The 17,521-nt window shown below is 39.5% G+C and overlaps 1 protein-coding gene across 3 annotated transcripts in view; it reads left to right on the forward strand.

The window, feature by feature from the left end:
- Positions 1-265: 265 nt before the first annotated feature.
- The window catches only part of IFT56 (intraflagellar transport 56), a 46,551-nt gene continuing 29,295 nt past the window's right edge, over positions 266-17,521 (forward strand). For 2 of the 3 annotated variants that reach the window (XM_059711927.1, XM_059711929.1), the window contains exons 1-7: positions 266-379; positions 891-1,028; positions 2,497-2,589; positions 4,549-4,663; positions 6,591-6,640; positions 8,299-8,444; positions 9,832-10,003. In XM_059711927.1, coding sequence (XP_059567910.1) covers positions 377-379; positions 891-1,028; positions 2,497-2,589; positions 4,549-4,663; positions 6,591-6,640; positions 8,299-8,444; positions 9,832-10,003 — 717 coding nt within the window. In that variant the 5' untranslated portion in view covers positions 266-376. Of the gene's footprint in view, positions 380-890; positions 1,029-2,496; positions 2,590-4,548; positions 4,664-6,590; positions 6,641-8,298; positions 8,445-9,831; positions 10,004-17,521 lie in introns of those variants that run through there. The other variant, XM_059711928.1, reaches the window with a different exon arrangement.

The following is a 17,521-nucleotide window of genomic DNA, read 5'->3' on the forward strand; positions in this document are numbered from 1 at the left end:
TGGAGGGTTTAGGGGGGAACACATGGTGATGGAAGGGGAGTTGGCTTGGGGTGGTGAACACAATACAGTGTACAGATGATTGTGCACCTGAAACCTGTATAACTTTGTTGGTGTCACCCCAAAAACTCAATAAAAGGGAAGTAAAACAATCCGAGAACCTCGTCCCGACAGGAACTGCCAGTCCTGCAGCGGCGGAGGCACGGGAACCAAGAAGTCAAAGGCACCGGTTCTCCTCGGAGCGCTTCTCCGAACGGACCAGCCCCCCCACCCCCCGCGCGGTTGCCGTGGAGACCGAGCGAGCTGTGGATGCGGAGAAGCGCAGAGGCTTGGCCTTCGCCGTCTGCCTGTCCAGGGGACTCACAGGACCGACGCCAACATGGTTAGTGGCGCTGGACAGGGAGGGAGAACAATGAGTAAGCCCTGGGGCTGGAGCGTCGAGGTTCCCAGCGCCCCCGTCGGTAAAGTCCAGACGTGTCAACCGAGGGTGGTCTCTCCCTGCCTTCCCCGCGTGCCCATGGGGGACAGTGATGCAACTGTGAATACCTCGGTGCGGGCTTCCCTCCCGATCCTTTCTTTCCCGGCACCGGGGCTGCGCGAGGCCTGGAAAGCAGGCCCAGGGAAGGAAGGCCGAGGGGACAGAGGCCCCCCGGAAAGCATCTCTTGCCGCACCCTAACTGGAGAAGATCCCGGAGTTGGGAGGAGCTATTTGGTTCAGCACAGTGCGGGGCCATGGCCCTTGGGGTAATAACACGTGTTACCAAGAGGAGTTTAATAGGCTTCTCCGGGGTTCGTTGTGAAGGGTTCGACTTGCAGATCCTGGAGCTGGCACTGTGGAAAACTGGCCCTCATAACGGGATCGTGCAGCTAGCTGCCTGTCGTTTCTTTCACAGATGCTCTCACGGGCCAAACCTGCTGTAGGCGGGGACCTCCCCCACACGGACAAAAGGAAGAAGAAGGGCAGGAAGATGCCAAAGCTGGAGGAGCTCCTGTCACAGAGAGATTTCACCGGAGCCATCACCCTGTTGGAGGTAATGTCCCAAGAAGGTTGCTTCGTAGGAGGTGAATGCCGGGAACGGGTGAAGGCGTGGGTGCATGCCGATTGCTATGCGCTGGTACAGGTGGGCGCGATCGGGGGCTTCCTGTACGTCTAGTCAGGCAAAGAGTCCAGTTTCCCAGTTAGCTACAAATCTGATTAAAGATGAACGGTAGGCCCGGCCGGTGTGGCTCCGTGGTTGAGCCTCTACCTGTGAACCAGGAGGTCATGGTTTGATTCCCAGTCAGGGCACATGATGGGGTTCCCCGAGGACCCCAAGTAGGGGGCGTGCAGGAGGCAGCCAGTCAATGATTCTCATCATTGATGTTTCTCCCTCTCTCTCCCTCTCCCTTCCTCTCTGAAATCAATAAAAATATATTTTTTGAAAAGACAGATGTATTTATTGAGGGACGCTTTTAATTATATCTAGCCCCACTAGTGGTGAATCCAGCCTAAAAATATGGAGGGTCATTTAATAGTCAGTTCATACATTGTTTATCCCAACCCCTGACCAATTTATGATTTATACCAGTTTTAGGTTATAAAATTTTGATTAAATTTAATCTACTATGCTTCATGCTCATTGTCTTAAATACTAAATCTTCAGAAAATATTTCAATCTCTGTGGCAGTAGTTCTTAAATTTAATATCTCTCCAAGCACCTAGGGTGCTTTATTTCCTGGGCTTCTGCCTTACAGATGGATGGATTGATTGGTTGGTTGATTGATTTGAGAGAGAGGAGGGAGAGAAAGAGAAACATCAGATGTGAGGTTGCCTCCCACATGCACCTCGACTAGGGACGGAAACTGCAACCTAAGTGGTGCACAGGGCAGAGCTCCAAACAATTGAGCCACCCGGCCAGGCCAGGGATTCTGATTCTTTACAGAATCTGTGCACAGTGGTGTACGGAGCCTGTATTTTAGGCACGTAGCCTGCGTGCTTCTGACGTAGGTGGCCCAGGACAGTGCACTGTGAGAAACTGCTTTGTGGAAAGCACATGCTATAGGGGAGTGAGGGAGAATGAAGGGGCGCACCAAAGAATGTACCGGTGCTGCTTGACAGCAAGCGTGCTTGTCATACCACAGTCCCTACTGGCTGGATAGCCTGCGCTTATTGCTTCATCTCTCTGCTTTCAATTATTTTGGATTAAATGTTTCACATAATTCTTATGTTTTTATATATCACCCATAATTGTTATGAGGATAATGCTTAAATACTTTCTGGAGTGAGGTGTCAGCAAATACAGAAAAATAAACATGAAGTGTTTTAAAATATCAATTTCTGTAATAATTAGAAGGTAATTGTGCTGAGTTATATAGGTATCAGTTTAATTGAATTGGATATTCATTTGTTTCTATTATGATTTTTTATTATGTGTCAGTAATAAAAAAACAAAAACAAAACAGGGGTTACTTTAAAAATTTTGCTGTGATTTTTTTTTTCCATGAAATTTTAACCTGAAGTTCAAACGTCATGTTGGGGAACAAGAAGAGGATACTAATTTGTGGATTGGATACTGTGCTTTTCACCTGGGTGACTACAAGAGAGCTTTGGAGGTTAGTAAAAAGAAAATTTATAACAGAAGGGCTTTGAAAATGTTAGTAAGCTTTGTATATAATAATACATGCTTATGATAAAATTCAAACAATATAGAAGGGTACAAAGTAAAAAGAAAAAAAAACTGTTCCCAATTCTACTTCTTTGTTAATGGAGGCAGCCATTGGCTCTTTTTTGATGAGTTGCTTCAGAATTCTTCTTTATATGTTCAAGTTTATGTATATATCTTGTTTACTTTTGTTTTTAGATATAAATTAATGAGGTTGTACAACATATTAACATTACTATTTCTTAAGTAAGTCTTCAGGAAAGGAAAAATAAACCATTTTGGTAAAAAAGTTTTTATAAGTCTTTTCTCAAAAGAAGTTCATTTTTTGCCGAAACCGGTTTGGCTCAGTGGATAGAGCTTCGGCCTGTGGTCTGAAAGGTCCCGGGTTCGATTCCGGTCAAGGGCATGTACCTGGGTTGCGGGCACATCCCCAGTAGGAGATGTGCAGGAGGCAGCTGATCGATGTTTCTAACTCTCTATCTCTCTCCCTTCCTCTCTGTAAAAAATCAATAAAAAATATATTTTAAAAAAAAAAAAGTTCATTTTTATTTTGTTTGGTTATTTTTTAGAGACATGAAAGATTACATTATCTTTAGTTTTGAAGTTGTTTTTCTTGGTCATTGTAATGAACAATCTATAAGATTATGGATCTAGATAAAATTATAAATGCCTTATATCAAGCAATTTTTAATTCATAAATGAAATTGTTTAAACATTTCCCACATATTCTTACTCCCAAAATGTAATCTAAGGGTATTTAAAGAACTTGCATAACTAAAATGAAAGTATCCAAGATCAGGTAATGTGGTGAGATGAACAAAAGCAACAAAATTGGTGAAGGAAAAGAGAAGATGTGAAAAGGACAGTATAGAACAGTGATGGCGAACCTTTTGAGCTCGGCGTGTCAGCATTTTGAAAAACCCTAACTTAACTCTGGTGCTGTGTCACATATAGAAATTTTTTGATATTTGAAACCATAGTAAAACAAAGATTTATATTTTTGATATTTATTTTATATATTTAAATGCCATTTAACAAAGAAAAATCAACCAAAAAAATGAGTTCGCCTGTCACCTCTGACACGCGTGTCATAGGTTTGCCATCACTGGTATAGAAGCTGGTAGTGTTTGTGAAAGATGTAGGAGAAAGGAGAGTAACCCAAATGTAATAAGAAAAAACAAAGGCATCTAGTATAGACTGATAAATAGTAAGAGTAAATGGAAAGTGTAGTTGACAAAGTGAATCTCAGAAAGAGATTGTGGGCAGGGGGGAAAAAAGGCTTTTAAAAAATGTAAAGCCAGAGAACAATTAGAATGAAGTGAAATTTGTAGTGTAGTAATGCTATCAGATTTTAAGTTAACTGAACCTATGCATTTTTATAAAGTATCTTTTGTATGTCTTTTTAAGTTAGTAAAAATAAAATATTTTCATAACTTTTCATTTATGCAGTTTATAGCTCATATCATTGTTAAAAAGAGGAAAAAACAAGTGTAAGAGTCTATGGACCACAGTCCTACATGGGTGGGATTGAGCTTTAGCTGCACTATTTCATTTGTTTGTTTGTCTTTTGCTAATCCTCATCCGAGGATATTTTTTCATTGATTTTTAGAGAGAGTGGAAGGGAAGGAGGGGGAGAGACAGAGAGAGAGAAGCATCGATATGAGAGAAACGCATCAATTGGTTGCCTCCCACACACGCCCCGACCTGGGAGAGATCAAGCCTGTAACATTGAGCCAAACCGGGTAAGGCTGCAGTGTTTTTAACCTTACAGGTAGGGAATAGGTGAGCATTCAGATTCCCTAAGTACGAAGTTTTCCAATCACAGTAAGAAATCCTATTCCATCAGAGAAGGATGGCCCATCTATTGCGTTATTGCCGAAATAACATCACTGCTGTGTATATATTTCAGGAATATGAAAATGTGACAAAAGAGGAAAATTGCAATCCTGAAGTCTGGGTGAATCTAGCCTGTACCTACTTTTTTCTTGGAATGTATAAGCAAGCTGAAGCTGCTGGATTCAAAGGTAAAGTGGGCCCCTTTAATGTCTGGTATTCATCACTAATTGTAAGAGTCATTTTGGAGATTTAAAAATTTATTTAATTTCTTTTTCTGTTGATGAAAGTTCAAGTGATATTAGAAAGCTAAAAAATAGCTTTACTCTTCAAAGAATATTGGATTTGAGCAAATTTATGTTTGTGCTCTGGCTGGGAAGCTCAGTTGGTTAGAACGTCAACCAAACACACCAAGGTTGTGTGTGCTGCTCCCCACCACCCTTTCTTAGAAGGTACAGCTTCTGGCAGAAGAATGAGGGAAGAAAAACGGCAAGGTATCTTTCTTAGGCCCCGGCTTGAGAGCATGTTCATGCTTTTGGTGGGAGTGGGGGACAGTGGCTCAGCTCTTATGGATGTGGATTTTATAGCTGCTGTTTCTGCTTCTGAGTGAGAAGCCAAGTACTTTCAGCATGAAGAGTCTGTACATCTTTACTTTTGCTTTACTTGTCAAGACAGTAATTTTGGAGAACTAGACTCAAATTTGCAGACAAGAGTAGGGCAAAGGGAAATATGGGAGGAAAGATTAAGAATTAGAGTATGAGTCAAATTAAATTCAAAGAAGTGTGGAGAAAGTGGGCAAGGTAATGTATCTCAAGAAATCTGTGCCCAGGCCAGTGTCGCTCAGTTGGTTGAACATTGTCCCATGCACCGAAAGGTTTCAGGTTTGATTCTGCTCAGGGCACATACCCAGGTTGTGGATTCGATCCCCCATCCCCAGTCAGTGTGTGCATTGTTATTTCTCTCTCTCTCCCTCCCTCTCCCTTCCTCTCTCTCTCTCTAAAAAAAAATTAATAAAAACATATTTAAACCAACAAAAAATAAATAAATTTGTTAGGGAAGAATGTATTCCAGGGTAGAATTCTTAGTGAATTAACTGACATACATATTTAGAATTTCAGCTCAAATTCATGGAAAATATGGAACTTAAAGCCTTTCTTGATTTGTACCCAAATTGTGTCATATGTACTAATGTAGTTTTCCTCAATTATTTATAAGGGCCTTTAAGTTACTTGCTTTATCTGTGCCTAGAACAGTGTTAGACACACAGAAGGTGGTCAAGGTAGCTATATATCTTTTCATTGTTTCTAAATTTTTATTTATTGATTTTAGAAAGAGAGGGGGAAAGGATAGAGAGAGAGATATATCAATTTGTTGTTCCATTTATTTATGCATTCATTGCTTGATTCTTCTGTGTGCCCTGACAAGGGATGGAAACCGCAACCTTGGTATATTGGGTCAACACTCTAACCAACTGAGCTACCTGGCCAGAACTATTTTTATTTTTTTATACATTGAAGTATGACTTTTTGCTGTAAAAAGATATAGGATTGAGTGTACAGAATTAGTAAAATTCTCCAAGAGTGCAAAGAGGATTTTGAACTTGAAAGGTGTTAACCTTTTTGCTTGGCTGCCTGTTTCATTGTAGCAGATTATCATGCTAGAAGATCTATGGAGGAGAGGCTGGTCTAGCATTTAATAAAATATGGTGGTATAACTGTAGAAAAAGAGATTTCAGAAGGAATTGACAAAGCATACTGGGGAGAACAGCTGAATGAGAATGGATTCCTACGTGTATTGAAATGACCATAACTGTTTATTTCCAGTGTTTGGTTCAGAGAACAGCACAGTGGTGGGCTGTGGTCCGCCATAATAGAATCAGGTAGAACAAGTGATGGGGAAAAGCAGAGCCTTAGGACATTTTTCTTCTGGTTCTTGATACTGTCACACAGGTGGAAACTAGACTAAAATAATATGTATTGTTATGTAGCAGAGATATGCCAGGAGCAGATAAGTAAGGATTTGGGAAGTTTTTTCTGAGTCTCATGTCATTCCTGCATGGGACTAAGTGCCATAGGCAATTAAGTTCTTTAATAAGCAGCTTGGATTTTTCTTTTTTAGCTCCAAAAAGCCGACTTCAAAACCGCCTCCTCTTTCATTTGGCTCACAAGGTATTCCGATTTCACACATTTTTAAAAAAAAATTTTTTATTTTTTTTTTTCTTCTTGTTACCAACAACGGTAAGAAATAATTAACTAGAAATTCTTGTTATGTCTAGTGCAGCCGTGGGCAAACTACGGCCCGCAGGCCGGATCCGGCCTATTTGAAATGAATAAAACTAAAAAAAGAAAAAGACCGTACCCTTTTATGTAATGATGTTTACTTTGAATTTATATTAGTTCACACAAACACTCCATCCATGCTTTTGTTCCGGCCCTCCGGTCCAGTTTAAGAACCCATTGTGGCCCTCGAGTCAAAAAGTTTGCCCACCCCTGGTCTAGTGGATTGAAACACAGATCATAACAAAATGTCTGTCTTTATCTGTAAAAACTCTTTTTCATATAAAGTCTACTCTGTCATATTTATATAGCTACACCAGATCTTTTTTGATTACTGTTGGCTTGTTATGATTTTTTACATCCTTTTACTTTCTACTTCTTTGTATCCTTATATTTTAAATGTCTCTCTTGTAGACAGCATATAAAAAAGGGTAGAGAGGTCCTGGCTAGGTAGTTCAGTTGGTTAGAGTGTTGTTCTAATACATCAAGGTTGTAGGATTGATTCCCCACCATACAAGGGCACATACAAGAGACAACCAATGAATGAAATGCATAAGTAAATGGAGCAGCAAAATCAATGTTTCTCTCTCCTGTGTCTCCCTTCCTCTCTCCCTCTAAAATAAATTTTTTTTAGAAGAAGCCTGCCTGATGTGGCTCAGTGGTAGAGCATTGACCCATGCATCAAGAGGTCACTGGTTCCATTCTAGGTCAGGGCACATACCCGGGTTGTGGGCTCGATCCCCAGTAGGGGGCGCACAGGAGGCAGCCAATCAATGTCTTGCTCTCACATCAGTATTTCTTTCTTTCCTTCTCTCTCTCTCTCTCTCTCTCTCTCTCTCTCTCTCTCTCTCTCTCCCCCTTCCTCTCTCTCCCTCTCTCCCCCTTCCTCTCTCTCTCTCTCTCCCCCTTCCTCTCTCTCTCTCTCCCTTCCTCTCTCTCTCCCTTCCTCTCTCTCTAATATCAATAAAATCATTTTTTAAAAAAGAAAAGATAAAGAGACAAAGAAAATAAGGAAAGGGAGAAAATATCAAGAAAGAAATAGAAAAGAAAAAGAAGGTAAGAGAAAGAGAGAAGAGGGATCAAGTAAGGTATATGACCTCTAACTTAAAGGCTTTCCATTGTCAAGACTATGCCTCCAGAGGCTATTTTCATTCTTTCTCTGAAGGATAGACAAAGGAGAAGACAAAAACTGAAGGGAAATAGAGAGAACATAGAGAAAAAATAGCTGGAGGAGGAGGAGTTAAAGTCTCTATAGTGTAGGTATTGATATCTCTGACTATAATATGAATTTTATTTAACATTAAATTTAGAGAGAGGAAGGGGGAGAGAGAGAGAGAGAGAGAGAGAGAGAGAGAGAGAGAGAGAGAGAGAGAGAAAATACTGATGTGTTGTTCCACTTATTTATGCATTCATTGATTGTTTATTGTAGGTGCCCTGACTGGGGATGGAATGTGCAACCTTAGTATATCAGGACAATGCTCTAACCAACTGAGCTACCCAGCCAGGGCTAATGTGAAACTTTACATGTCTTTTTCTCTCTTACATTTTAGTTTAATGATGAGAAGAAGTTGATGAACTTCCATCAGAATCTTCAGGACATCACAGAAGATCAGCTCAGTTTGGCCTCAATCCACTATATGCGATCTCACTACCAAGAAGCTATTGATATTTATAAGCGAATTCTGCTAGATAACAGGTCTGTGTTCTTTTATGCCTACTCAAAATCTCATTTTGTTAGTTTCTTCTGTAACTAGTTTGGCCAAAGACATAGTGTCCTTTAGATCTAGTATCACCATGTGTTCAAATCTGTTAACTAATCTGGTGAGCGTAAGAACTCTTTATCGTCTAGATAGATCAAGGTTTCTCCACCTTTATTTCATTATCACCCTTCCAAGGAGCCTTTTTAGACCCGTTTTCCCCCTAATTGCCCTCTCATGAAATTTTAATACCACATATATACTGTATATTTGTTTATGTACTGTATGTATAGCTATGCTTTGTATATAAAATTAGTATAATTTCCCACCTCTTTATAAGAACCAATTATTGCCCCATTTATGAGTGATATTTCCCCTATTGAAATTGTATGGTCTAGGTCAGTGGTCGGCAAACCATGACTCGCGAGCCACATGCGACTCTTTGGCCCCTTGAGTGTGGCTCTTCCATAAAATACCATGTGCGGGCACGCACGTACAGTGCAATTGAAACTTTGTGGCCCATGCGCAGAAGTCGGTTTTTGGCCTGGGTGAGTCTGTTTTGAAGAAGTGGCATTAGAAGAAGTGGGGGGTGGACATATAGAGAGGATGAACGAAAGGAGATAGACGAAACAAGTATACAAGACGAGTGTGGATGGGAGAGTTGGAAGGGGTCAACCTCAGCAAACGTACCTCAATCAGATTGAGGATGTTTTTAGCAAAGGCCAGCTTAGGAGTACCCTAATTAAGTCAATAACAATGTACCTACCTATATAATTTAAGTTTAAAAAATTTGGCTCTCAAAAGAAATTTTAATCGTTGTACTGTTGATATTTGGCTCTGTTGACTGATGTGTTTGCCGACCACTGGTCTAGGTGTATCAGTTTCAAAGTTGCAGTACCTTTTAGGTAACTTGGTGATGAAATTGGAAAAATTAACATTGCAACTTTATCACTGACCACTTTGCCTCTCTCCCACATCCCCAAAATATCTCACCCACCTCTCTGCTCCCTTCTTTTACTTTACTTTCACAGTCTCCCATTCATTCCCATTTTAAGTCATCACGTCTACTTGCCTTGACTGTCCATCTTCTGTATGGTGTGTGCTTATTTGCATTTATACTCAATTATGTTGTATGTTAGGTTTTTTTTTAACATGAACAGGTAGGAGTTAAACTTTTCACTTGCTTCTCTAATTGTCATCCTTTTTTCTACTTATCAAAACATCCAAAATTACAATACCAAAAGAAAAATCCTACACTGATTATACCTTGCCTTCTTTCTTCAAAAGGCAAATTCACATCCTCTTTGCCTTGCTGTTCTTGGCCGTTAAAAAAGTCTTTGTAGTTTGACAGCATTTCTGTTAACCTTTAATTCTTTTATCTAATAGGGAATACCTTGCCCTTAATGTTTATGTGGCTCTGTGTTACTACAAGTTGGATTACTATGATGTGTCTCAAGAAGTTCTGGCTGTTTACCTTCAGCAAATTCCTGATAGCACCATCGCACTCAATCTTAAGGCCTGTAATCATTTTCGTCTTTACAATGGCAAAGCAGCTGAGGTAGTGACGGAAATTCATTTTTTAACTTAATTCCAGTTCAAATTACCCTATGCTTCCTGGGTTATTCATGAAACTCTTATCTTGATCAATACCCCTTTATTGTTGCCAGTATGATTCTATATGAACCTAATTACTTCAATATTTATATTTACCAGATATTCTAAAAAGAATCTTGACTTCTAAATTCTCTGTGTCTACCTAATATATTGTAGATGATCTTTTCCTAGATGCCCTACATTAACTCAAATATGTTAAAATCAGATATTTTCACTTCTTCCTCCAAAATATTTTTGAGGCTCTTTGGTTCAGTGTCAGCAATATATAAATCACATCCGATCCTAGGATATCCATCACTCTCTTCTCTTTCATTCCCCATCTAATCATTTACCAGTTCCTACCAGTTCTGTGTTCTAGATATCCCTTTTGTCTGTCTGCTTTCTCCTTTGCCACTGCTCTAGTCCTCATCACTTACTTCAGTTCTTTCCCTGCCTCTAGTCTTGTCCTTTTCAGCCCAACCAGTGAGTTTGCTCCATACGCCATACTCTCTGACTGCCATAGCTTTGCATACACCTTTCTCATTCCTGGCTGTCTTCCTTTGGTTGGTACACTTCAGTGTCTCCTTCAAGGTTATTATAAGAATCAATAGTGGTAGATGTTTTATAAATATTTAGAACTTAGCTACCTTATAAGTTCTGTGCAGAGCACTTTATATCCTTTATTTAGTTTCCCTGACAACCCTATGGTAAATTCTGTTAGAGCTCTCTTTTTATAGGAAACTACTGAGAGTACACAGGAGGCCATACATTATGACCCCCCTTTTATTTAATATTTCACACACACACACATGCATGCATATATACACGTGTATATAGCTATAAATATATGTAGATAGCATGTTCTATACTATAGCTATGTACTGATTTGGTTATTTATGGGGGCGGGAGTAGGATTACAGTTGTGACTATGCAGAACACAAGAGTTTACTTTGTGTTATTATTTATTAATTATTTTTCCATATAAACAACTATAAACCTATTTTGCCCAACCTTGTACAAATTTTTTTAAAAGAATAATTTATTAGAGAGAGAGAAAGGGAGAGGGAGAGAGAGATAGCAACATCAATTGGCTGCCTCCTGCATGTCCCCTACCAGGTATTGAGCCCAAAACCTCCTGATGTTAATTGAACCAGCAAACTCCTGGTTTACAAGACGGTGACCAACCAACTGAGCCACACTGGCCAGGTCTTGTACACATATTTTTAAATTAACTCTATGAGGCGACCATGTTTGGAAATTATTTCTTGGGCATTACTTTATGTCAGAAGCCACCAAAATTTAAAAGTAAAATTTCTGCATGTGTCAAAATTTTAAAATCCTACCCTTATCCAAAAAAGTTTTTACTGGTATGCCACGCAGAGTAAGAGGAGGAAAGAAAGAAACTGAAACCAGCAAATTGACTATATCAAGGTAAAATTTGTGAAAATGTAATAGCAAGGAACTTACTTCATGCTGACAGGATATTCAACTCCTCAGGGAAACAGTGTGTATTAGTTGGCAGGGAAGGAGGAGGGGTGTAGAGCTCATGTCTTTAGCATAAGCCCAGATTCACTTTCTGTGGCTTATGTCAATAAAGGTGGTTAGTTGTGGCAAAGGAAATGCCTGTCAATTAAATTGCTCAGTATGCAATCGAACAGTCCATTTATATATTATATAAAATACATTCTTGGGTATGCTCATTTCAACTAAAGAGTCCCTTGAGTCTATCTAATTGGCTAGTTTCCAGCATCAGCAGTTTAATAGTAAACTGGGTTTGCAATTTGATCTCTTCAGAATTTTCATCCTTGGTAAGAACAAAGAAAAGAAATATATTTTTGCCTTTCTACCTTGAATCAATCTTGGGGACATTGCCAGTTTTATTTGCACATGTTCTGTCTATAGTCTGGTGTGAGTAGCACGGTTAACCAGTATTCTGTAGGTCTAGTGCTATCCGAGTCAGGTTGCCAAATTGCACTTCCCATCTCCAAAAGGCATGCTTTTTCATTTGAAATTGTCAGTGCAGCTTACATATCTATATATATATAAAAGCTTAAGCCAGTGATGGCGAACCTATGACACGCATGTCAGAGGTGACACACGAACTCAGTTTTTTGGTTGATTTTTCTTTGTGAAATGGCATTTAAATATATAAAATAAATATCAAAAATATAAATCTTTGTTTTACTATGGTTGCAAATATCAAAACATTTCTATATGTGACATGGCACCAGAGTTAAGTAAGGGTTTTTCAAAATGCTGACATGCCGAGCTCAAAAGGTTCGCCATCACTGGCCTAAACAATCAAATGACCAGTCGACTGGTTGCTATGACACCCACTGACCACCAGGGGACAGATGCTCAACACACAGGATCGGGCTCCCTCCTGTCCAGATTGGGCCTGCGGGGATTGGGCTCCCTCCTGTCTGGATCGGGCCTGCGGGAATCAGTCCAAAACCAACTATCTGACATCCCCCAAGAAGTCCTGGATTGCGAGAGGGCACAGGCCAAGCCGAGGGACCCCACCAGTGCACGAATTCGTGCACTGGGCCTCTAGTAAATTTATAATTCCCTATCACTTTGGCCTCATGTATTCCTCCTTCAACAGCCCTAACAGCTCTTCTCTAGTAATCATGAAATAATTTGCATTGACTGACTTAATTCTTAATGTACTTTTAATAACTTAAGATTTTACAAGTATCAAACTTAGGTCTCGAACCCATGTCCATCTGACTCTAAGGCCCTGTAGTCTATTGATCCATTTGTCTACTCCTGCTCTCAGCACCATTCTGCCTTAATTACTACAGCTTTAAAATAACATTTCACAGGATTCAGTTAGCTAATATTCCATTTAAGATTTTTACGTCAATACTTATCAGTTTGATTAGTCTATAATTTCTATTTGTCTCACCTATTTCTTTTTCTCTCCTTTTTGAGTCATTTTTTGGATTGTTTTTGATTGGCTATTTTTATCTTTATATTTTTCCTTTGCTAGTTTCAGAAGTTATACACTCTGTTTTTATATGTTAGTGCTTACCATAAAAATTACTACAGACATCCTTCATTTAACCAAGGTTAATGTTAATTTTAATTCTCCTCCTAAGCAATACAAAGATTTGACAATATTTTCACTTCATTTACCACCTTCCTAAATCATATGCTATTTTTTCTTGTTCTTTAGTATCATATTTTTAAAATATATTTTTATTGATTATTTATTTTTTTTTTTTTAGAGAGAGAGGAAGGGAGAGGGAGAGAGACAAAAACAACAACATTGATTGATTGTCTCCTGTAGACATCCTGACATGGGACCGACAGAAATCACAACCTGGGCATGTGCCTGACTGGGAATCGAACAGGCAACCCTTTGGTGCATAAGATGACACTCAACCAACTGAGCCACACCGGCCAGGGCTTTAGTATCATATTTAAAAAAAATTATTGCTGCTAAATCTATTGATTTATTTAGTGTTACCAACATTTAAATATCATAGTTTTTCCTTTTTATTCTTTTTTTTGGGGGGGGGGTACCTATTTTATTTTTTAATATATATTTTTATTGTTAATAGTATCACCCATGTCTCCCTTTTAATTTTTACTTGTAACTGAAACCTTTAATCTGGGATTCTTTTCCTATTAATTGAAGTAAAATTTATCCTTCGGGCCCTGGCCAGGTAGCTCAGCTGGTTAGAGCATGATCCTGATACGCCAAAGTTTCAGGCTCGATCCTCAGTCAGGGCACATACGAGAATCAACCAATTAATGCATAAATAAGTGAAAGAACAAATCAATGTTTCTGTCCCTCTCTGTGTTACTACACAGAGATACTAATGAAGTATCTATTTTCTCTCTCCCTTATTCTCTCTCTAAAATTAATAATTTTTTAAAAATTAAAAATAAAGTTTTCCTTCAGATTTCCTTTAGTGAGAGTCTGGTGGCAAATTCTGTTTTTGTTGGTCTTAAGATGTCTTTATTTTGCTTTTATATATTATAAGATATTTTCATTAGATATAGAGTACCTATTGGCCCATTGAAGATATCTTTCCATGATCTAGCTCCATTTTTATGTTAAGAAGTTAGCTATCATTCTGACTTTATTTGAAAGTAATCCATCTTTTTAATAAAAAATTTAATTTTAAAAACTTCCCATTTTTTTTTATTTCCTTCAGTTTTACTATTATTTAACTAGATGTGAACTTAAAAAAAAAATTTGTCCTCATGGGACTTACTGAATTGGTGGATTAATGAGTCTAATCAGAGAAAATTCTCAAAAATTTTTTAAATTTTTTTTCAGATTTTTCTTCTACCCATTGTTGCTCATATTTCACTCAAGAACTTCAATCAGGCACATATGTTGGACCCTTTTACAGTATTATCTAATCCTACCCTCTTTTTGTTATTTTTCCTCCTTTTGTCTCTCTGTGCTATACTCTGCAGAATTTCTTCACACCTGTTTTCCCATTCATTAATTCTTTCTTATGACATGTCTAACCTAGTGTAGGGAGCTCTAGAGATTTCAGGGCTGATCAAAGAAACAGATATGACCATGAGGTGACAATAGCACCCACAAACTTTATTTGGGTGACTCTTTGAAAAGTTTTGGAGGGGGGGTGGTCTCTTAGAGCATGTGACTGTCTGGAGGCTATGGCACAGAGACCACCATCCAGAATGGGAGGAGGAGGGTACAGTAACTCCAGGGAGGAGGGGATTTGGATAGGAGCTTATTTGTCTAGAGGATGTCTCTCAGCAGCAGGGAGGGAGTGTCGGGGTCAGAGACTGCTTGAAGTCCGATAGGCAACAGCAGCTTCGGTTCTTTTTAAAAAATATGTTTTCATTGATTTCAGAGAGTGGAAGGAAGAGGGAGAGAGCAATAGAAACATTGATGAAAGAGAAACATCGATTGACTGCCTCCTCCATGTCCCCTACTGGGGATGGAGCTCGAAGCCTGGCCATGTGCTCTGACCAAGAATCAAACTGTGTGCCCTAACCTGTTTGGCTCAGTGGATGCAGGGGTGGGCAAACTTTTTGACTCGAGGGCCACAATGGGTTCTTAAACTGGACCGGAGGGCCGGAACAAAAGCATGGATGGAGTGTTTGTGTGAACTAATATAAATTCAAAGTAAACATCATTACATAAAAGGGTACGGTCTTTTTTTTTTTTTTTTTTTTTTTTTTTAGTTTTATTCATTTCAAACGGGCCGGATCCGGCATGCGGGCCGTAGTTTGCCCACGGCTGGATAGAGTGTCGGCTTGCGGACTTAAGGGTCCCAGGTTCGATTCCGGTCAAGGGCATGTACCTTGGTTGCAGGCTCATCTCCTGTAGGAGGTGTGCAGGAGGCAGCTGATCGATGTTTCTCTCTCATCAATGTTTCTAACTCTCTATCCCTCTCCCTTCCTCTCTGTAAAAAAAAATCAATAAAATATATTAAAAAAAAAAAAAAGAGTCAAACTGTGACTTGGTTCGTAGGACACGCTCAACCAATTGAACCATGCCAGCTGGGCAGGTTAGGTTCTTTATAGCTCTAGGATTTATCTTATCTATGGCTAGCAGATGTCTGGAAAGTTTGTGAGGTATGAAAACCAGGCAGGGTGTCAAGGATTAAAAATGTGCTTATTTGGGCCACATTTAAAACAAACTGGATGAGTAAAATTTAAGCTGATTTTTTAAAAATGTTTTTTAGAAAGCTTTTGAGCTAAGGGGTCTCAGCCTACTGTGAAAATATAAACAAGCTGGGGGCCAATATACAGTGGTCATTTTTGGCTCATTTATATGACACTTAGCCATCCAGTTATTAATTTTGTTTAAAATATTTTATATTTCTAGAAGTTCTTTATTTCTTAAAAAATCTTCACTTTCTATCATTTGCAGTATTATGCTTTTAGGCTTGTCTTTTATTATCTTGAACATAGTCAGCATACTTGTTTTGTGATCTGAGTTTAACAATTTGAATTTATGAAATTTTTGTGGCTCTAATTCTGTTTTTTTCTCGTTTCTCCTGGTTCTCCCTCGAGGAGTGTAGTGTCTTTGTATAGTAATAATTTAAGGCCTACAACGAAGGTACTTTTCTCCCTAAGTGATATGCATTTTCTACGTCAGACACCCCGGAGAACTGTCAGTTTGGGACCACCCTGAACCAAGCTCAAGGCATGAGATTGCCTGCACTGCCTGTGCAGTCCTAGCTGGGCGATGATCCTGTGTGAGGGATGTGCCAGTTCTGTTCATCCTGCCCTTGCCAGTGGAGCTCTGTGGAGTCCTGGCTGATTGTGGGGAAGGGTGTCCTGCCAGACTCCCTGTGCAGGTCCTGAGCTTTGTTTTTTGTTCTTGTTGCCTGGCAAGACTATCAACAACTAAAAGTTTTAATTTTAGCCCAGCCAGAGCGGCTCAGTTGTTTGAATGTGGTCCTGTGCACCAAAGGGTTGCTTGTTCAATTCCCAGTCAGGGCACATGCCTGATTAGTGGGTTTAGTCCCCAGTCGTGGAGCTTGTGGGAAGCAGCCGATCGATGTTTCTCTCTCTCAGCATGTCCGTGGGTGAGGATTACAAATAAATAAATATTTTAAAAAATTTTATAGAATCAATAAAGCCTCCAAGGAAATAATGGTTTTCATGCTTGCTACCTTCTCTAGGTTCTGTTTTCCCCTTCAATTTTGGTCTGGCAACTTCTTACTTTCTTTGGTATTCTTTTTCTTTCTTTTTTTTTAAATATATATTTTATTGATCTTCACAGAGAGGAAGGGAGAGGGATAGAGAGCCAGAAACATCGATGAGAGAGAAACATCAATCAGCTGCCTCGAGCACACCCCCCACTGGGGATGTGCCCGCAACCAAGGTACATACCCTTGACCAGAATCGAACCTGGGACCCTTCAGTCCGCAGGCCGACGCTCTATCCACTGAGCCAAACCGGTGAGGGCTTTCTTTGGTATTCTTAAGAAAATGTTTAAGAGTATGTCTATTTTTATTCAGTTGTTTTCAATGAGAGCATTGATTTGAATAATCTAGCCCAGTGGCTCTCAAATTGTGATCTGGGACTATAGTTCATGGAATCTGTAAAACTTAGTGTAGTGGGTTCCAGGGATTTCAGGGCTGAACAGAGAAACAGATATGACCATGATTGCCTGAACTGCTTATGGCAGTGGTTCTCAACCTTCCTAATACCGCGACCCTTTAACCCTTTTTGGTCCAACGTGGAGGCTGACTCGACAGACCAGGCACTAGGAGCAGGTCCAACGTCGAGGCTGAGGTCGACACCGCAAACCGGTTCAACATTCAATCCCATCAATTAATTTGGACCAGACTGTTTGAATTCCAAAAATAAAATTGGACCGCAAAGGGTTAATACAATTCCTCATGTTGTGTTGACCCCCAATTTCATTGTTACAAATTAAACATAATTAAAGCATAGTGATTAATCATAAAACAATATGTAATTATATATGTGTTTTCCGATGGTCTTAGGTGACCCCTGTGAAAGGGTTGTTCGACCC

This window comes from Myotis daubentonii, chromosome 10 (genome assembly GCF_963259705.1).
Source record: "Myotis daubentonii chromosome 10, mMyoDau2.1, whole genome shotgun sequence".
Taxonomy (NCBI): Eukaryota; Metazoa; Chordata; class Mammalia; order Chiroptera; family Vespertilionidae; genus Myotis; species Myotis daubentonii.